Here is a 22,047-nt window from a genome sequence, read left to right as displayed (position 1 = left end):
TAACAGCCAAATAAAGAACATATTAAATTAAGAACACAGAAATAGCCAATTGAGCCTCCCGAGCCTGTTCTGCCATTCAATGAGATCATGACTGATCTGAATCGTTGTTCTATTATTCCATCACTGCCTGTCATTATTAGCCCAATGCCATGTTATATAAGCAAACATTTCATGTCGCCACACCATACGAACGTACGAAATAGGAGCAGAAGTAGGCCATTCAGCCCCTCGAGCCTGCGCCACGATTTAATAAGATCATGGCTGATCTGTTTGTGTTTCTATTTCCACATTCCCATCGACCCCTGATAACCTTGCCTAACAAGAATCTATCTACCTCCACCTTAAATATATACAATGGCCACACCAGGTGGTATAGGGAAGGTGAAGGATCCCATGGCAGAATTGTCCAGGCCAACATTTCTCCCTCAGTCAAAGAAGCATGTTGTCTGGTCATACAACTCACTGCAGGTTGTGTGGTCTTGCTGTAGTCAAAGTGGGTGTTGTGTTTCCCCACAAAACAGTCACTGTTCTCCAGAATATGATGAAAGAGTTCTGACATTTCTAAAGGGCTATTTACAATGCTATGGGGGCCGGCTTGCTCATTTGCTTAGCATATGGTTGAGAATAACACCAACAGCGGCAGGTCCGATTCCCATTTTGGCTGAGGTAGATTTGGCACCTGTCTCCTTGCCCTGCCGAAAGTGGAAGGCAATAACAAACCACCGCTGGCTACAACTGTCAAGAAAATGGCTCAGGGTGAAGCGTCAGCAGCCAATGAGGCAAGGGCCTGCCTTTGAACAGAGCACAAATGGAATAGAATGGAATTTATAGTGCTATATAAATGCAAATGTTTCTTTCACGCTGCATTAGGTTCACAGTGACAATATCATTGATTTTTATCTCTGCTTTGCTACACCTACACAAATCCAAACCATCCATCCAAGATAAATAGATAATCAAAGAGTCTTGAAAGAAAACAGAGGATAGGTGCAAAGCAAGTTGATCAGCGTTTACTGCTGTGCTGTCTAGCTCACCCTAATCCTATCAAGTGTCTTCCCTACTAATCTGGAACAGTAAAGAATATTCTACAGGTGGCTTGTTAGACTGTAGCTCATGCAGATGTTCTGCTTTCAAACTCCGATCTTCCATGTCTTAACAGCCCAGTACGATCGTCACCATCAACAGTAGCAGCAAGAGAGATATTCTCAGTTTTGTTGGTGGCTTCTTCAAGATACAGAACATGCAGGCAGCCATCCATACACTGGTGTGCAATGTCATAAAGCACTGAACAGGGAAAGGTTTTGCTCTGTAAATGCGTAAATGGTATACAACTGGCACCCGAAACTGATATAAAGTCAATGCCCGATCCAGGAGTCTGGCAGAGGTCACCCAGGGGGTGGTTGGAGTCTGGAAGAAACTTCCTGAGAGGGTGTTGGAGGCAGGTTCGATCGAGGTAGTCAAAAGGGAATTGGGTTGCTACCTGAAATGAGAGAATGTGCAAGGTTACGGGGATAAGGCAGGAGAGTGGGACTAGGCGGAATGCCCTTTCAGAGAGCCAATGCAGACTTGATGGGGCGAATGGTCTCCTGCATTGTAAAGATACTGTGATACAGAGTCAATACTGCATGGCCCAGCTCGTTTTTTTAGAAATGTTTTAATGAATGTGGATATCACTGGGAAAGTCAGCATTTGTGGTCCATCCCTTGAGAATTGCTGACTTCTTGAACTGCTGCAGTCCATGTGGTGTAGGTACATCCACAGTGCTATTAGGGAGTTCCAGGATTTTGACCCAGCGACAGTAAAGGAATGACGATATATTTCCAAGTCAGGATGGTGTGTGGCTTGGAGGGGAACTTGCAACAGGTTGTGTCCCCATGTGTCTGCTGCCCTTGTCCTTCGAGGTGGTGGTGGTCGTAGGTGAGTTGTTGCAGTGCATCTTGTAGATGGTACACACTACTGCCACTATATGTCAGTGGTGGAGGGACTGAATGTTTAAGGTGGTGGAATGGGATGTTGATCTAGGAAAGCTGCCTTGTCCTGAGTGGTGTTGAGTTTCTTGAGTGTTGTTGGAGCTGCACCAATCGAGGCAAGTAGAGAGTATTCCATCACACTCCTGACTTGTGACTTGTACATGGTGGACATGGTGATTGGGGAGTCAGGGGGTGAGTTACTTACCACGGAATTCCCAACCTGTTCAAGGAGAAAGCAAAAACAGAATTACCTGGAAAAACTCAACAGGTCTGGCAGCATCGGTGGAGAAGAAAAGAGTCGACATTTCGAGTCCTCATGCTCTTGAAGGGTCATGTGGACTCGAAACGTCGACTCTTTTCTTCTCCACCGATGCTGCCAGACCTGCTGAGTTTTTCCAGGTAATTCTGTTTTTGTTTTGGATTTCCAGCATCTGCAGTAGTTTTTTGTTTTTATCAAGGAGAAAGCATGTGGGGAAAGATTCTGTTTACCAATTACAACCCTGGCCGATCGCATCTGTGCCTAACTCACCCACAACTACAATCAAAAATATGCAAGAACCAGCATGTTTATTTGGGATGGTGAAAGAACAGTTCAGGGTGTTTGGACTACTCAATGTTGAGCGGGATGGTATTCATATTCCCAAAACTTATTTGCAGAGAAATTCCCCCCAGAAAACAGAAAGCAGTTGAACAATGATTTATTTTCCATGATATGCTTGACATTGTTGCCCTCACTAATGGACTCTTCCCTAAAGTGGATATCAGATACCTACATTTTTCATTGGGCTGATGAGTTATCCAAAAGCTCCAGCAGAGTTTCTATTACAAGGCCTGAATTAACGAGCATTGAATTAGATCATTCATTTGGCAGCCCTGTTCCACCTCACTCACTCATCATCATTGTCAAAGGGCACGGAGAAAAGCGTGCCTCTATTATTACAAACAAACATTATTATTGAGGGTTTAGCCTTACTTGTTGATCCTGTTTCATTACCCACCAGCAACAGCAGCTCATAAAAGATAACCGAAAGCTCTAGCCACATTTTTCACTTAAGAAGCTCCGACGTTTTAGTCTTGCCCACGAGCAAAGAAGCAAGGAGAGCGAGGAGTTCAAGACTCTTTCCGGCGGCGTGTTACAGAGTACCACTGACAGGAGCTTTTCAGCTAGTTTCTTCCCTTCCAGGCTGCAGAATAACGTGCGGAGATTCGAGAAGGGCCCTGAAAGAGGGACATTAAAAACACATTGAACTGATATTTGCTCGCAATAACAGAACCATTTTAACCACTTAAAGAACTGCAAAAGAGAGATGATTTGCAGTACACCGTCTTTGGGAACAATTACTTCTACTTACGTATGCACTGTACAGGCACAAACTAAATAACGCGTTTACATTAATAGAATGGTCTTGCAGCCAAAGGATGTTTTTTTCTAATTCGTTCTTAGGATGTAAGTGTCACTGGTAAGACCAACGTTTATTGCCCATCCCTAATTATGAGGGGCCTAGATAGGGTAGACAGGAAAGTCTTGTTTCCCCTCGCTAAGGGGTCAATTACCAGGAGGCATAGATTAAAGTGATAGGTAGAAGGATTAGAGGGGACATGAGGAAAAACTTTTTCACGCAGAGGGTGGTGGGCATCTGGAATTCACTGCCTAAGTTGGTGATTGAGGCTGAAACGCTCAACTCGCATAATAGGCACCTGGGATCTACACCTGAAGTGCTGTAACCTGCAGGGCTACAGACCAGGTGTTGGAAAGTGGGATTAAAATGAGCAGCTGGTTTCTTTTTTTCTCTTTTTGGCCAGTGCAGACATGATGGGCTGAATGGCCTTTTTCTGCACCGTAACTTTTCTATGATTCTATTTCCCTCGAGTAGGTGGTGGCGAGTCACTTACAATTTAGCGTTTGCTGGACCATTTTGAAGGGCAATTAGAGTCAACCACATTGTTGTGGGTCTGCAGTCACATTCCAGTCAGACTGGGTAAGGGCGGCAGGCTTCCTTCCCTGAAGGACATTAATGAACCAGATGGGTTTTTATAACAATCTGGTAGTTTCATAATCATGATTAACGAGACTAGCATTTTATTCCAGATTTATGAATTCATTGAATTTAAATTCCCCAACTGCCACAGGGGAATTTGAACTCATATCTCTGAAACTTCAGTCCAGGCCTCTGGATTACTAGTCCAACTGTTACGCTACCGTGTTTCAACAATGGCATTGAATCTGCTACAATTCTCCAAACTCAACAAGTCATTAATGGAGAAAGGCACAAAGAACAGTCTGCTAGTGAGGTCCGACAGCCTCAGTGTACCGGGCCATCGACTGATAGGAAATAGGAGCTATATACATGAATCCTATCAGGTGAGTCCAATTCTTCACTACTAAATACTGAGGGAGCGCTGCAGTGTTAGTAGGCATTAGGGTAAGATTGACATAAAAGATCCCCTCGTTATTTTGCAAGTGCTTCTGTAAACTTTGGGCCATCCTGAGATTGTGAAATGTGCAATATAAACATAAGGTTGCCTTTCTATTTTTTTTATTAATTCATGAGATGTGGGCTTCATTGACTGGACCAGAATTCATTGCCCATCCTTTGAGAAGGTGGTGGTGAGCTGCTTTCTTGGACCACTGCAGTCCATGTGGTATAGGTACACCTATAGTGCTGTTAGGGAGTTCCAGGATTTTGACCCAGTGACAATGAAGGAACAGTGATATATTTCCAACTCAGGATGGTGAGTGACTTGGAGAGGAACTTCTAGGTGGTGGTGTTTCCATCTATCTGCTGCCATTGTCCTTCTGGATGATAGTGGTCCATTGGTTTGGAAGGTGCTGTCTCAGGAGCCGTGGTGAGTTTGTGCAGTGCATCTTGTAGATGGTACACACACTGCTGCTACTGTACGTCAGTGGTGAAGGGAGTGAATGTTTGTGGATGTGGTGCCAATAAAGTGGGCTGCTTTGTCCTGGATGGTGTCAAGCTTCTTGAGTGTTGTGAGAGCTGCACTCATCCAGTCAAGTGGGAGTATTCCATTACACTCCTGACTTGTGCCTTGTAGATTTTGGACAGGCTTTGGGGAGTCAGGAGGTGAGTTACTCATCGCAGGATTCCTAGCCTCTGGCCTGTTGTTGTAACCACCGTATTTATATGGCTAGTCCAGTTCAGTTTCTGGTCAATGGTAACCCCCAGGATGTTGATAGTGGGGGATTCAGGTGCTATCAATGACCTTCCTTCCATCATAATGTCAAAAGTGGAGATGTTTGCTGATGACTGCACAATGTTCAGCACCATTTGCGGCTCCAATAGTGCCACTGACCGTCAAGGTGGGGGATGGTTAGATTCTCTCTTGTTGGTCATTGTCTGACACTTCTGTGGCGCAAATATTACTTGCCACTTGTCAGCCCAAGCCTGGATATTTTCCAGGTCTTGATGCATTTGAACATGGACTGCTTCTGAGGAGTTGCGAATGGTGCTGAACATTGTGCAATCATCAGCGAACATCCCCACTTCTGACCTTATGATGGAAGGAAGTGTGATGCCAGATATTTAGGCTGTAGGTTCCAACAATTGGTGGATTGTATCAAACAGCATGTACCTTCAGCTACTCAAAACAAAGTACTGACTGTACCCAACCAGCCCGTGCTTAAAACTCAAAACATAGTGTTCGACATTAGATGTGACTCCACGATTGGACAATGCCTGCTGAACAATCCTGATTATGCTAAGAATTACACTGACAACCAATTTAAAACTGTCAGCCAGGCTTGCAGTGTGGCTCGCTTACCCATGCTAGAAGCCACATATATTCACACACAGGGCCCTGCCCTTTGCAGACAGAAGGAACATGTCCAACGTTGTACCTTCTTCAACTAAAAAAAAAGTTTAGGGAGCAGTCATTCCCTGGCTCATTCCTCAGGGTAATGTATTTAACAGAGTAGGCCAGCCCATTTGGAATTTGAATAAAGCTGGGCAGTTAACTGCTCCATGCTGCATTCACCATGGCAACGTCTCCACCAGTGTCCACCTTCCACACAATCAGCACTCTCTTCTCATGCAGTATAAATTGTTGCTCCCCCTTTACAGTTGGTAATTTCTTGCAAGCTATCCCGAGTGCAAGATGAAAAGCTTCAACAGCATATCTCTTTTACCAGCAATACTCAAGTTCTGTACTATCAAATGACTATATGGCTGTTTCAGCCCCTTCTTCACAGTGACCAAACCTGAGACTGTCAGCCGATGATTCGCTGAATTGTGTGGAACAGTTCTAATTCTGGACTTGGCCTTACCTGATCCACTATCAAGTGTACAAGATCCTGAACGGGCTTGACAAGGTGGATGTCGAAAGGATGTTTCCTCTTGTGGGTGAGCCCAGAACTAGGGGGCACTGTTTTAAAATTAGGGGTCGCCCTTTTAGGACAGAGATGAGGAGACATTTTCTCTCTCAGAGGGTTGTGCGACTTTGGAATTCCGTCTCAGAAGGTGATGGAGGCGGGGTCGTTGAATATTTTTAAGGCAGAGATAGACAGATTCTTGTTAGCCAAGGGAATCAAAGGTTATCAGGGGTAGATGGGAATGTGGAAATCGAAACACAAGATCATCAGCCATGATCTTATTGAATGGCGGGGCAGGCTCGAGGGGCCGAATGGTCTACTCCTGTTCCTGTTTCCTATGTTATGTTCTAACTCCAAATACGGGATTTAATCCAACATTATTTTTGCTGCTCACTTTATTTTTGTGGGGGCCAACCATAACCCGGGATCATAAATACGAGATGGTCACTAATGAGCCCAATAGGGAATTCAAAAGAACTTTGCTAGCCAGAGAGAGTGGTCAGGACGTGAAACCTGCTACGACATGGAGTATGTGAGATGATTACCTTATGGGGAAGCTAGAAAAGTATATGAGGGAGAAGATTATGTGGATCGAGCAGGAGGCTCATATGGTGCATAAATGCCAACATGGATCAATGGGCCAAATGGCCTGTTTCTATACTGTGAATTCTAGGTAATGTTGCATCTATGCAATTGTTTCCGCTAGTGCCCATGAAATTCCATTAACGTAGTTGCCAAATCTCTTGGCAGGGTTAAATAGCTGTTGAAATAAAGCATAAATGAATTTTATGCATTAAGGTTGTTCTGATATAGTTACATTCTGTGTCCCTTTTAAATTGGCAATCTACAAGCTTTGGTTATCACTATAACCAGAGAGAACATCTTGATCAATTGTGCAATAAGTGCAGAAAAGCAGCATATAAATGAGCCAATCCCCACAACAACTAGCAGCCTCTATTTCTCTATTAATATGTCTATGAAAGATATATACACACAGTCAAAGATGTTAAAGCACTGGGATTAAATAATAGAAAGTAAAAATTGAGGTGGAAGGAAGAATATAAATATAAAGAAACTGTTCGAGAAGTAGTTTCAAATTCTTACTTTCAAAGAGCAGTTTTTGAAAGAACTTAACAAATCCTGCTGCTTTTTAATAGCATCGGCAGGAAGATGGTTAAGAGGTCGCTCAAAGTAATCTGTTCATTTCAAAACATTTGTTGTCGGGTGGATTATTCTCGTACTGTTTTGTGGTATAAGCAGCAGCTGCTAGACAGAAGCAGATAGGTCGAATGACACATTGACAGAACGAACCTTTTGTGCAAGAGAGAAATTGTTGGAGACACGAAGTTCTTGCCAGGTTGGGGGGTAGTGCTTCGTGCCACAAGGCCATTGTTTTTACAAACTAAAATGGAACAGAAAGTGCTCGCTTTCAGAAGTACAATCAGGTACTAAACAAGATGTGAATTACCTGGAAAAACTCAGCAGGACTGGCAGCATTGGCGGAGAAGAGTTGACGTTTCGAGTCCTCATTACCCTTCAACAGAACTGAGTAATATTAGGAGAGGGGTGAAATATAAGGTGGGGGGGTGGGGGTGGTTGTAGGGACAAGCAAGCAGTGATAGGAGCAGATAATCAAAAGATGTCACAGACAAAGGAACAAAGAGGTGTTGAAGGTGGTGTTATTATCTAAATGAATGTGCTAATTAAGAATGGATGGCTGGACACTCAAGGTACAGCTCTAGTGGGGGTGGGGTGGAAAGACTGACAAGGCATTAAAGGTATAGATTTAGAAATAATGGAAATAGGTGGGAAAAGAAAAATCTATATAAATTATTGGAAAAAAACAAAAGGGAGGGGGAAGAAACGGAAAGGGGGTGGGGATGGAGGAGGGAGTTCAAGATCTAAAGTTATTGAATTCAATATTCAGCCCGGAAGGCTGTAAAGTGCCTAGTCGGAAGATGAGGTGCTGTTCCTCCAGTTTGCGTTGGGCTTCACTGGAACAATGCAGCAAGCCAAGGACAGACATGTGGGCAAGAGAGCAGGGTGGAGTGTTAAAATGGCAAGCGACAGAGAGGTTTGGGTCTTTCTTGTGGACAGACCGCAAACATCTAAACAAGATGTGCCTGACATAGGGGGCATATTTTCACTCCCAAATTCTCATGGGTTTGCATCTGAGAGTCCCAATGGAAACAGCTTTAGCCCCCAAAAATGCCCATGTGTGGTAATTGATCCTGTAGGTTTAAGAAAAATACAACAAATCAGTTTGGAATTAATTCTCAGTTTGTCTAAACAAATAAGCAAAAATTTCCCTGTGATAAAATACACATTTAAGGTAATTTTTTTAAAAATTCAATATTTTAAAAATGTGACTAACAAAAGGTGCGATGTTGGTTCAGAGTGCGAATGGACCATTAATCAGTGTGCACCACTGCTCCAAGCATGAAAAATGGATTAATGATCATTAGCAAAGACAACGTTAGTTTACTGGAGCTATCAATGATGTGCCCATGTGCCTCAGCTTAATAGCCAAAGCAGTATAGGCGTATTGGGCTGCGGATCAGATGTAGCACCGGCAAGTTTAAGGTGGGAAGAGTTTGAGCCATCACTGCACTTGTATTGTACAGCAACCACATGCATTTATATAGCACCTTTACGATAGTGAAAATATCCCAAGAAATAAAAGGAAATGAGGATATGTACCGGCTTCATAAAGGGGAAATAACCAACAGAGCTGTAGATGTGTTATCTAAATATTTTTCAGGTACTTCTGTTGAGGCTCATTAGACATTTTCTCAAGGGTGGTTTTGTTCAGAGATGGCTAAAATCTGTTCCAAAATCATCAGTTGGACTTTCAAATTGCGGTGGCTGAACAGACAATGGAGACCCCACATATACGTGGGGGGATTTAGTCTGGTGGGGCCTTCCTGTCTCTGGCCCGATTAAGACCTTGGCAGGAAGGCACAATGACCCCACATATATGTGGCTAATTCCCACCTAAAAATCCAGCACCTTGGATTTACCCAATGTTAACCCTGTGTGGCTTTTGAACAAAAAATATATGTGTAGATGGGAGTGGGAAGGGGAGAGAAAAACAGGAACCATAAATCTCAACAGGCAGATGGAGCTCACGAACATCTCTTTCAAAACACGTCTCTGACTGTGTAACAATCCCTCAGTACTGCACGGAAGTGTCAGCCTAGATTGTGCGCTCAAATCCTGAGCTTTTGTGGGAATTTGCGACTTGGAGGAGAGATTTGGTGGAACGACAATCCAGCTAAATTATGGTACATTTATACGTCAAGTTTAGCACCAGCCTGAATCAGCTTTAGCTAAACTGGATTTAGTGAGGAGTAATGAACCAGAGCTGGTTAGCAATCTGACTCAGGGTAAAGTGACCAGAATATGATGACATTTGGTTTTAGGTTTGAGATGGGGAAAGCTAGAGTCACAATGATTTGAAATTTAAGTAAGACCAGCTTTGAAGGGGCGAGAAATTAAATGACTGCAATAAACTGGTCGGAACTGTTCATGGATAAACCTGCAGAAGTATACAATAGAAGGCCAGTACATCGCCTTGCAATCAAAGGCTCCATTTGTGCAGCTAAACAACCATTTCAAAAAGGAAGGCAGGAGAAACAAGGGGCGGAATTCAGTGCCCACCTCCATGGCGAGTTTGGCCGGTGGGTAGGGGGGATTTTTCAGGTGGGAGGGTGGCGGATGGGGCCTTCCTGTCTCTGGCCCAATTAAGACCTCGGTGGGAAGGCCCCATGGATGGCTTTCCCACCTGGCCACCAACTCTGCTGCCATAGCATTAACTCAGTGGCTGGCAGAGGCTCTCCAGGAAGGGAGCATGACCAGCAAACCCATGCAGAGTTGCTTGCAGGCTTCTGGGACCGCCCCTGTGTCTGATCGAGGGAGCCAGCATTGGACGGAGGAGGAGGAGCTGCTGAGAACCATCCCCTACCCTTGCTGCTGTCCTCCACCCCACGACAACCCTCCTACTATCGCTCACCTGTGGCCTGGGATCCAGCAATGTTACTAGCCCATGGGTGGGTGTGGTACTGGCAGCAGTCACAGTCTCTGACTGGCGCTGCTGTTCAATAGGGCTGCCAGCCTCTGATTGGCCAGCGCCTCCATGGAGCTTGTGTGTGGAGTTTTTTAAAAATTTATTTATGGGATGTAGGTGTCGCTGGCAAGGCCAGCATTTATTGTTCATCCTTAATTACACTTGAGAAGAGTACGACATAGGTTCACAGATGATACCAGGGCTTAAAGGGTAATTTATCAGGTTGGATTGCATAAACTTGGCTTGTATTCCTTTGAGTTTAGAAGGATGAGGGGTGATCTAATTGAGGTGTTTAAAATAATTAGATTTGATAGGGTAGATAAAGAGCAACTGTTTCCTTTGGTGGGAAAATCCAGAAGAAAAGGTTATAACCTTTAAAATCAGAATGTGATGAAATCAGAAGGCACCCTTTCACACAAAGACTAGAGGAAATATGGAATGCAAATGCCAAAAGGCTGTGGATGGTGAACCAATTGAAATTTGCAAGTTTCAGATCAATAGATTTTTGTTACATGAGGGTATCAAAGGACATAGAGCAATGACCAGTCAATGGAGTCAGGGAGCAAATCGCCTATGATCTTATTGAATGGTGGCCGGCTCAAGAGGCTAAATTGCCTACTCCTGCTTCTATATTATCATAGAGATAGCAGGTCATAATCTAATCCTAAGGGGTGTCTTAAAATCTTGCTACAAAGGATGCCCCAGCTTTAAAAACTAATATTAAATAAATTAATGAAGGTTAATGAAAGTCTGGGCATTATTTGCTTATAAATTCTTAATAAGCAACTAGAGATTGAGTTTTCTTCATTCTTAACCTGCTAGCTAATAGTACAGTCAAATATATCCCATGACCCATTTGCCAAGTCATTGCCTGGGAATGGATGCCTTGCCACAAAAAATAATTACGTGCATCCTTAATTCTGTGGTTTGGGTGTTACGAAGCTCCACTGGTGCAGACATGGTTAAATCTGCATTAGACTTCTGAAGGATGAGATGTCAGAGACTGTGTGTATAATCTCTTAAAAAAAGTAAATTTCCAACATTTTTTTTTAATATGAGAACGAACAGTTTTCCAATCCAAATGGAAAATGTAGAAAACAATGGTTTAAAGTTCACCCTCTAAACTTACTGAGTCTTGCATTCCAGCTAGGTGACTCTGAAAAGGAAGATTTGTTGAAATTACTTAAATATAGACAACAGAAGCATTTTAAAGCTCAATGTCCATGAGCTTCAATCTTAAGGGTGCACAAAGCTCCTAGGGTTTAAGAGATGCAAGTAGTGGCAGACATCTTTCTGACAAGTGCTCTGGTCAAAACAACCTTTGAAGGAGGCTTAAACATTAGTGACCTAACTTAGATAGCATTAACTTTGTCCCAATGCTTCATTATATAATTACCATAAAATCTGCTGTTGCCAAGGCCTTGGGCAGAAGGTGAGCCTGTTAACAATTTCAGTCTCAGTGAAAAGACAGCCCCTAGCCTGCCAACTCAGGCCTATGATGGTCTCGTTACCTGCTACAACTTGTAATTATACAGCAGTAGCCTGGGCCTCTGGATTACTAGTCCAGTGACATTACCATTATGTCACCACCTACCCCTATACAAGTGCTTATTGGGACATGGGTTCAAAAAATAAATCTGGAATACAAAGCTAGTCTGAGTAATATTGACCATGAAGCTAACGTTGATTGCTGTAAAAACACATCTGGTTCACTTATGCCCTTCAGGAAAGTAAATCTTCCATCCTTGGTGTGGCCTACATGTGAGTCCAGACCCAGAGCAATGTGGTTGATTCTTAAATGCCCTTCAAAATGGCCAACCAAGCCACTCCGTTCAAGAGCAATTAGGGATAGGTAACAAATACTGGCTTTATCAGTGACACCCGCATCCCATGAAAGCACTAGCTAAGAGCTAGGAGCACTGGAGTAGCTTATCATATTATTTCTTACTTAAGAAGGGATATACTTGTATTGGAAACAGTTCAAAGAAGGCTCATTTGGCTGAATCCTGGGGTGATGGGGTCGTCTTATGAGGAAAGGTTGGCCAAGTTAGGCCTATACACGTTGGGGTTTAGAAGAATGAGAGATGATCTTATTGAAATACAAGAAGATTCTGAGGGGACTTGACAGGGTGGATGCTGGGAGGATGTTTTCCTTCAGGGAAGGGCACAGTTTAAAAATAAGGGATCTCCCATTTAAGATGGAGATGAGGAGAATTTTTTTCCTCTCAAGGGTCGTTAGACTTTGGAATTCTTTTCCCCAGAGAGCAGTAGAGGCTGGGTCATTCAATATATCCAAGGGTGAGTTAGACAGATTTTTGATTGAGGGTTATGGGGAACAGGCAGGAAAGTTAAGGCCGCAATCAGATCAGCCATGATCATATATTCAATTCTGCAGGATCCAGGGGACAAATGGCCTACTCTTGCTCCTATTGCTTATATTGGTTTCATATCATCGAAGTGTATTGAAAGCAGAAATTCACACATGTAACAGCAATAAAGCTCTATAAATTCAAACCACCATGTGTTAATAAAGGCCAGGCTCAAACAAATCTACCAGAATTCTCTGAGGAGGTATTTAAAGGCAATTGATGAGTGGAAGATGCAGCACATTGTGTATCTTGGCTTTCAGACTTGTCTAAATTGAAAACCCAGGGGATCCACAATGAAGTTGTAAATTGGATTATTAATTGCCTAGATAAATGGAAAGCAGAATAGCTGTCAATGGTAATTGATCTAATTGGGCTGCAGTGACCAGCCAAGTCCCTGGGGACCAGTCATCTGATCCTTGCTTTACAGAATATTTTTAAATGAACTGAAAGTATAGAAAAACATCAGCGCTCACCAAGTTAAATTGAATTGGAAAGTTAGAAACTCTGAGGAATGGGGTTTCATTAAAACAGATCCATAGGAATCTAGCAATTCTACAGATAAATCCACATAGAAATTCATGTTAACATATGTATAATAGTTTCCAAACAAAATTCTACAATTAAATTGATTACAGTATAGATTTTTACTGTCTCGCCAATCCCGATTCTGGACAAATCATAACGTACACAAATATTATAAATAAAATTTCGGTCATAAACCTAATCTTACGTAGAAAGAGTTGCAGTTATTCTGCACCTTTCATGACCTCAGGAAACACAAAACTGCTTTTGAGCCAATGATGGACTTTAACTATAGCCACTGTATACTTTAGGTTAGTCTTTGCATTGGAAGCAGACAATCACTTTTAAAATTGTATTCATGTTCACATATCATTGTAATAAGATAAAAGTGGCTTCTAATGTGTTCAGTTGTTTTAAATGGTGAAGGCATTTGGACAGATCACTCAAAATATTTCCCGATAGCTGCTGGTTTTGTTCTAAGAGTAGCTGGTTTGAGATGATTATGACAGTTTTGCACCCCATCCAAAGTTCTAGAAACAATTTAAATTTGATTCTAGGAGGAAACCAAGCTATTCAGTTTGAATCTGTTAATTCACCGGGAGCTCTAGTCCCTAGCCCAGCGAGCAAGCTGCAAGTTTCAAATACTGCAGATATTTGACAGCATGATGCAATTTGATTTACTCTGGTCCTGATTAAAGGATATCAGGAGTACATCTCATGGGAGGATCTTGTTCTTGAGGTCATTAACAGGTAGGAAATTAAGCAATGAACCTATGAAAGTTATTGTTCAGGAACCTCAGGATTATTTTCTCCAAGACCATTAGCATAAGAGTATTTCCTGTTCATTTGCTATATTAAATGAGGGATATGTTTTGAATACTAATTTGGATCAGCTGTATTGCCTTTGCTAATGTGCATCTATTAATAAAAATACATTTTTCTATGAAATAATTTTGAAGAATTGAAAATCAAGAACTTCATTACATTTTTAAAGGGCATGAAATCATTGTGAATCCATTACTACAGAATTTCAATATTTATCACAAAGGTTGCTGCCACATTCAGGATCCATTTATAAATGAGCTAAATATTTGTATTCTTAAGCAACATTTCTGCACAAAGGCTAATTAGTTGTGTAGGCCAAATTCTTCTTCAGTTTTCTGTGACATAGATGTCGGTTAAATGTTTTACCTTTAAAGCGTCTCCCTCCCAAATCTTTAACATTAAACTTCTAAAGATATCAGCATTGCGTTTGGAGTGCTCCCTGTGCTTTGAAATTATGCACTTAAATTCCCTCTTTAGGATTAGTTGGCCAATTCTTCTGCTTGTAATTAGAATCAGATTATATACGTCCTGAAGAAATGCTAATTTTCACAGTTTAAAATTCAGGGATAATTTTTTCCCCTCTCAAATATGTTCCATTATTTATAATTTCAGCACTGTATCCCAACTTACAAATAGTAACATAGCAATTCTTAATTAAGCCAACCATAGCAATTCGTACTATTAAATACTATTTTGGAGATGGGTGTATGTACCTCTATTGATGGAGTCATATTATTCTGGTGAGATGGGAATAAGAATTTGCAACACAACTTCAAAAAGGCAGAAAAAGATGAAAAAAAAACTGGGTTTTACCATTTTATTTTTCCAGAATGACACTGACACATTGAGATGTACTGGAATGACAGTGATATAATTTCTCAATAGGAAAAAAAGGTAGATACTCAATTTTGAAGAATTATTGTACTGTAAAAAGTGATAAAACAATGCAGACAATACTTTCTATAGAGCATATGTATTAGCACAGTAGCTATTAAATAACACACATACAGTGACAATTCTTTAGCTGTTTTTGTAGAAATGCTCTTTTCTAAAGCAGTAGAGATCTGTTAACGAGTCACACTGTGCAGTTAGATTGAGTGTAATTTGGGAGCTAAACAGTGAACCTCCAAGTGATCAAAACAGCAGTGCTGTGGTTAATAGGGGACATGTATTAATGTTTTTGCATAAGCTTAGGACTTAGAAGAAACATAACACAGGCCCACAAAGCCATTTCAAATTATTATTCATAATTAAGATACTGGATATCAATACTGAATTAATGCCTCAACTGTATCACCAAATTAAACTCCAAAAGCCACCATTAGAGATACAAATTTCCATATAACCCCAGCACACACAGTCTCAATGAAGCATGGTTAAGATCATGTTACTTTTTATATTTACATATTTTCAAGTGCTTTTGGATGATGAAACATGGTACAGATAAATGGTCAACATTATTCACCGGAACTGTACCCACGGTAGCTCAAATTTCTCAAAAGTGTTTCTTTTAAACATAATGGCTACATTTTCTGTTTTGTGTCATGATTTCCTAAATTTCTTTACTCCCAACACAACCCTCTGCCTGGGATTAACCACATTTAGAGTTCAATTACTCAAATTGGAGGTTTTAATAAATATGTATTATTTAATAAGCAGCATGAGGGACACATTCCTGGGTCCTGGCTTTCAAAATCAATTGAAATTGGTACCTTCAAAAACAGCCTTCACAATAACAAGTTTAGGCTCTTTAACAATGCAATGTTCATCTTAAAAAAAAACTACTGCAATTGGACTTGAAAGCAAAAGCAAGAGCCATTAAAAACGCTCCTGGGTGAAATGAGAGGGATTTTATCAGGCAAGTTAGCTGCTCGATTTAAACTGGGTTTACCAAAAAAAAACATTGTAAACAGCTCCACCAATGTCATCGTTCCCATTTTGTGACAGACACTGCGTTGGGACCCCTGATACAAAAAAGAAACTTTCTTGGACTCTAACTTACAATTAGATTTGAAGAATTTAAATAAATTAAACTAACTATGAGCAAGAAAAAAAAAAGCTATTGCTGAGTTCCTGAAGGTTCACATCTGCGTAGCATTTGAAGCAGGAAACATGCAGCAAAAAAAAGTGAATTAGATCACTGCAAATAAACAGCACCAGGCAGCTGGGCACATTAAAAATGAATTAAAAAAATAGAGAGAACAATCGTGCGATTGCATTTCCTTAAAGGATGTTTTAAAAACACAAGAACTGTAATTGATGCCACATACCCACAATATATTGGTCGCACTATCCTGCATCAAGCTGCCAGGAGTGTCAGTTTTTTATATTAAATCACCTATTAAAATGCATAGGAATGGATTAACAAAATGTCAACATAAACCTATTACATTGTCATAGCTTCTTCAGGAAACAAAAATGGTATCACAAAGCAGGGCAATTGAAATCAGGGTACATTCCAACATACTTTGCGTGTAAGGAAAGAAAATAAATACTGTATCAGCACAGGGGCAACTTGCTTGACTGAATCTTCGAGTCTGGGCCAGCAGTGAGGTATCCAATCCATTCAAATCGGATAATTGCAGCTCCATTTATTCATTCGTTTATACAATTCTGTGGTGGGAAAATATTCAGCTAACATGCCGGTGATTTTTTTTGATACCCACAGGCAATGGGTGAGGTATCTTGACTCCAGCACAGATTCAAGAAATTTCACCTCAGTGCACCTGGAATCAGGCAGCTTAAAGTGGTGCTGAATGAAAATATTCTTGGCTCTAGGCATCCTTCCACTGTGGTGAAAAATTGTTATTATCAGCACCTAGAGCAAATCCCCTCTATCATCACTTTTAAATACTAAAAAAACTCAAATTAATGTGCGCTTTACAGTCAATTATAAATTCACGTAGCAAACCCAATTATTTGATGAGAAAACACAAAAATAATATTTCTTCTCTACAAGTCTACTCAGTTAGCCAATAGCTCCTGTTTACTTGCAAGATATTGAGATGCCAGAAGGTGACTGTCAATTGGTCCCAGTGTTAGATAAATTGCTTCATACAAACATATCATTTCATTCAAGCAAATACCTCATATGCGATTATAGATGCAGATTCTGTAGCAATGTAAATCCCCTATAGTTAAGGGATAACAATGAGAAAAATTGCATTAATTTTTGATTGCACAGTACAACTAGGCCTAGGGTGAAATGAAGCACCTGAACTCATTATGAAGTAGATTAATGGGGGGCAGTCCATATTTTTAGGCAAGGATTTCTGCGTACAATCAAGCAGCAGTTAGAACAGTGTTCCAAAACTTCAACTATTTACACCAAATTTTCAAGACAATGAAACAACTCTAAAAATAATTTTACAGTGAAACATACTATGGGCTTCATAACTTGTGAAACAAATGTGTAGGAATTTCGGCTTTGTAAACCATAAGTGTTCAGTGTTTATCTAACCGTTACTCACTCCTAATGTGCAATGAAAACAGCATTTCTTTTACTTAAATGTAGTTGTGCTCAAAGTGCTGCAACTTTCCTCATAAAATAATATTCTGGGTCTTGACCCCATCTTTACACAGACAGAACGTTTTCTAAGTGCTAGTATCTGCAAAATATAATCAGAACATTAGTCTAGGATCAAGAATCAAAAATTCTATCAAAAAATGTTCTAAATCTGAAATTTGGGGAATAATAAGATAAAAGCAGCCAGAGCAGAGGATGGTGTCTGCGAAAAAGCATCTTTTAAAAAAGATGCAAGTTGACAAGTTGTGCAAAACAAGATACTGCCTTTATCATGGAGAGCATTATTTCTGTAGTCCCCAGAAAAAAGTCAAAACAGCTTCAAGTACGTGTGCAACCCAAAACACCAGAGACATACCATCTAGAACACATGCAGACGATTTATACAACTTATACCAAGCCCGCACTACCACCACAGCCACAGTTTGAATGTACACCGTAAATACTCTTATGTACACCTCATATACTCAATCTTAATTCACACGATAATTTTAGTTTAGTTTCTTCTAATCTCAGATTATATTTAACATTTATATAAAATTAATTCACTTAATGCCTCTTCCCAAATATGAATGTTTTAGATTTGAACATTATAGCAGCTTTGCAAAGAAATTATGCTTCACAATACTGATCAAGGTTAATCAGGAAATTTGTAAGAATTGGTAAATAAATTGGAATAAGTGTTTTGTTCTTAAATCAACTACAAGCCAATTTTTTTCCAGATTTTACTATTGTGTCGTACAAATACAAGAACAGGCGGGTAACTTTATAGATTTAACCAGAGACCCTGCAATTTACAATAGATTCTCCAGAACAGATAATAGGAGCTTAGAGGTTTTCCTCTTATTTGGTTTGAAGGAACAACATTAACTTGCCACACCTCTGCATTTGATTCCATGAGCAAGTGTCATAAATGCCATATGTTCGCTTGCTCCTCATGTTTAGTTTTGCATCCCTGAACCTACCCTTTCTGTCTCCTGCATTTATTAATGGCTTTGCAGACTTCAATGATCTTGAATTATTAAAGATAAATCATGGATGACAAAACACATTTCCACATAGCGAAAGATTTTGCAATTAAACTGAAGTCTCAAATGGAAACTAAACTGATGATTTTCCATCTAGAACACGTAGAATACAGCAATGTAGGTGCAAGAAAAAAAATTATGCTTATTGCTTGTAGTTATATATTCAAGTCCGAGTCTAGCAGCCCTATGGTTAATGTGTATTAGCTCCCTGGCCATCTTTTGCCCCATCGTATTAGTGGCTCTTCGAGGGACTCTATTTTAGACCTATCTGGAGGAGCTACATGAGGGAAAAGACTAGGACGTGGGGTGGAAGGGAAGGAAAAGAGGGCAGTAAAAACGCTAGGGATAGGAAACAGCAATATTACTGGAATACTTCCTAACATTTCAGTACTATGTTGGGCATTGCTACTTCCTCTTTTCTCCTTTGGGAATCAAGGGCTTGGACACCTTTTACAGCCTGGATACTTCAGTGTGCTACAAGCTAGGGAAAATATGAATGCTTTAAAATGAAACAAACCAAGAACACAACCAGAACAAATTAAATGAGAAAAAGCAATACAGTAGCTAGTTTGAAAAGTTAATCTCCTGTGCACAGTGATGATCCCTCTTTGTAACTAACAATTAGTGTTCCAGGCTTCAAATGCAAGGTAAGGATGTAGTTCATTCAAACTCGAACCAAATTCTGGAGAAGTTTAACAAGTGTTTAAAAAAAAGTATATGATCGTGCTTGCAATTGAAACATGATACAAGAGCACAAACTAAGAATCCAGTATTAGCAGTGCATATATAATCGAAGTCCATTAAACAAGCAGATCCATTCCTTAAGTAAAAACTCCAAAATAAATCTCACTTCAGTAAGTGCACGGGTAGGAAAACAATCTGGAACATGAGCAATTCAAACTCATTTTTCCTATGTATTATCTGGGTTCTTAGCTCAATAAATACTTTGGGTGTATTGAAGCTACCAAGACAGAATGGTTACAAATTATAAAATGCAAAATACTGTGGATGCTGGAAATCTGGAACAAAAAAAAACAGAAAATGCTGGAAAAACTCAGCAGGTCTGGCAGCTTCTGTGGAGAGGGGAACAGATTTAACGCTTCGAATCTGTATGCTCTGAAGAAGGGTCATACGGACTTGAAATGGTAACTCCGTTTCTCTCTCCACAGATGCTGCTAGGCCTGCTGAGTTTTTCCAGCATTTTCTGTTTTGGTTACAAATTACGTTGTCCATTCCACACATAAACTGACCTTAAAAACATTCTGTATAACTCTAGTCTACAATAATCAGTACCAGAAATTGCTTTTGAAAGTTTAAAAGATTTGCCCATTGAAGGTTGGAGGGCAAGGAGCATGTCTTTAAAATGTATGTTCGTGAAATAATCCATGGTGAGCTCAAAACTGAAAGACCATGATGTTCCTTTCTTTAGAAGTCCTGATCCTTGTGGGTACATGATTGATCACTGTACCGTTACAAGTTCTGATAAATGAAACTTGCCAAATGATTCTGGGGTCATTTGTTATTTAGTGCCATTACATTATCTCTACAGAGTGGATAATACAATAAGCGCCTCACAGAATAGCCTTGCGGGTACTCACAACGTTGCTCTAAAGTACATCAAAACTAACAATCTATACTGGGAGTGCATTGCAATACATGGGCAGGAAATTCTTCTGTACCCATCCAAAAAATACCTGATTATTCCTAGCATTATGGTCAACATCAGTGTTATTAGACTACCAGATATTACTGTGTGTGTGGGCGCGTGTCAGTGCGCGCGCGGGGGGGTGATTTTTTTTTTTGCTCAAGTGGAAAGTGACCTATATCATCACAAATATTTTCAATATCAATGACATCACATCTTTTAAAAAGGTATTCGCACATTGTTCTACAGCCACCACGGTTTCAGTTTTGAAGAGTACACCACAAACATTAGCTGCTTTCGAAGGACAGAGCTCTTACTCTCTGAACAATACGTACAGAAAGAAAACACAACATTTTTGCATGTCCCAACCGACCGTGAACCAGGGGGAGGCTCTCTGTAAACTGGTGAGGTGCGCTAGTGCAGGGGGCTCACATCTGGTTGTTGTACGCGTAGTTGGGAGTGTCCGAATACTCAGTGTACTGCGGGCTTTGCACGGTCCCCTGCACTGCGCCGACAGCGGCTTGCTGGGCTGCCTGCTGCACATGTGGGCTCTTCCACGCGCCCGTAGTCCATTCTTCCTGTGCCTTGCTCATGCTTCCACCACTGCCACGGTAGTAGTTATGAACCTGGGATTAGAAATGATAAATTATGGAATCTAATTTTTCAAAAGAAAAAGCTTCAGAAAAACAGATGCAAAATTTAATGGAACTTACAGCACTTTTGTTTTTAAAAATTCTTTGATGGGACGTGGGTATCACTGACAAGGCCAGCATTTGTTGCCCAACCCTATTTGCCCATGAACCGAGTGGCTTGCAGCCATTTCAGAGGGCACTTAAGAGTCAACCACATTGCTGTGGATCTGGAGTCACGTGTAGACCAGACCAGACCAGACAAGTACGGCAGATTTCCTTCCCTAAAGGACATTAGTGAACCAGATGGATTTTTACAACAATTGACAATACTTGTGGTTATCAATAGACTTTTAATGCCAGACGTTTTATTGAATTCAAATTCCACCATCTGCTTCCCCAGAGTTTTACTCTTGGTCTTTGGATTACTAATCCAGTAGCAATATCACTATGCCACCACATCCCCTCCGTTCAGATCAACACATCTGTACTGGTGTTTACGCTTCACATAAACTTCCTCTCTCTATCCTTCATCTAACCTCATCAAAATAATCCTTCTATTTCTTTTTCCCTCATGTTTTATCTGGCTCCCCCTTTGCCTCAACTACTCCATGTTATTTATAGCGACTTCCACATTATAGCCACACACTTCTGTTTCTTCCAAATTCCTTATTGGTTTTATTTATGACCTCTAGTTTTGGATTCTCCGCAAAAAGTGAGAGGTAGAAATAATGCTGGGGAAAGGGACAGAAATGTACTGCTAAAGTGAATAGCTCCGACTGCATTACTGATCAGCCCACTTCAGCTGAGGAGTACATTCAAATGGCAGCAAAACTTCTGGCTTCAATACACTGCCACTCAAAAGATGAACTGAAGCTGATTTACAGCACAGTGGTGCTAATCCTCGATTGGTTCTAAAAGGGCTTTCCTTTCACTGACTTAAAATCAAAGGCCGACAAAAGAAAAATGCCTTTGATTTTTAGTCAATGCGAGTCCTTTTAAACAAAAAAAAAGGTGTGATCACCTCCAAAATGGACAGCGGAGCTGAGGGGGAAAAAAATAAATTATACATTTTTTTTTTCAAAAGAGAAACCATGAAATGTACAAATTAAGTTAGAGTCGTAAGAAATGGATAGCTTTTAA

At 40.6% G+C, this 22,047-nt stretch overlaps 1 protein-coding gene and 1 long non-coding RNA gene across 4 annotated transcripts in view; one reads left to right on the top strand and one right to left on the bottom strand.

The window, feature by feature from the left end:
- The first annotated feature begins 13,767 nt into the window (after positions 1–13,767).
- The window catches only part of LOC144670076 (uncharacterized), a 149,313-nt gene continuing 141,033 nt past the window's right edge, over positions 13,768–22,047 (top strand). The window contains exon 1 of the long non-coding RNA XR_013573817.1: positions 13,768–14,004. This is a non-coding gene — a long non-coding RNA (uncharacterized LOC144670076). The remainder of the gene's footprint in view (positions 14,005–22,047) is intronic.
- Positions 14,883–22,047, bottom strand: part of LOC144670074 (secretory carrier-associated membrane protein 5-like) — a 60,519-nt gene continuing 53,354 nt past the window's right edge. For all 3 annotated transcript variants that reach the window (XM_078532468.1, XM_078532469.1, XM_078532467.1), the window contains one exon: positions 14,883–20,901. In XM_078532468.1, coding sequence (XP_078388594.1) covers positions 20,704–20,901 — 198 coding nt within the window. In that variant the 3' untranslated portion in view covers positions 14,883–20,703. The remainder of the gene's footprint in view (positions 20,902–22,047) is intronic.

This window comes from Cetorhinus maximus, chromosome 30 (genome assembly GCF_964194155.1).
Source record: "Cetorhinus maximus chromosome 30, sCetMax3.hap1.1, whole genome shotgun sequence".
Lineage (NCBI taxonomy): Eukaryota > Metazoa > Chordata > Chondrichthyes > Lamniformes > Cetorhinidae > Cetorhinus > Cetorhinus maximus.
The sequence above is the reverse complement of the archived record's forward strand: the minus strand, read 5'-3'. Positions and strand labels throughout refer to the sequence as shown.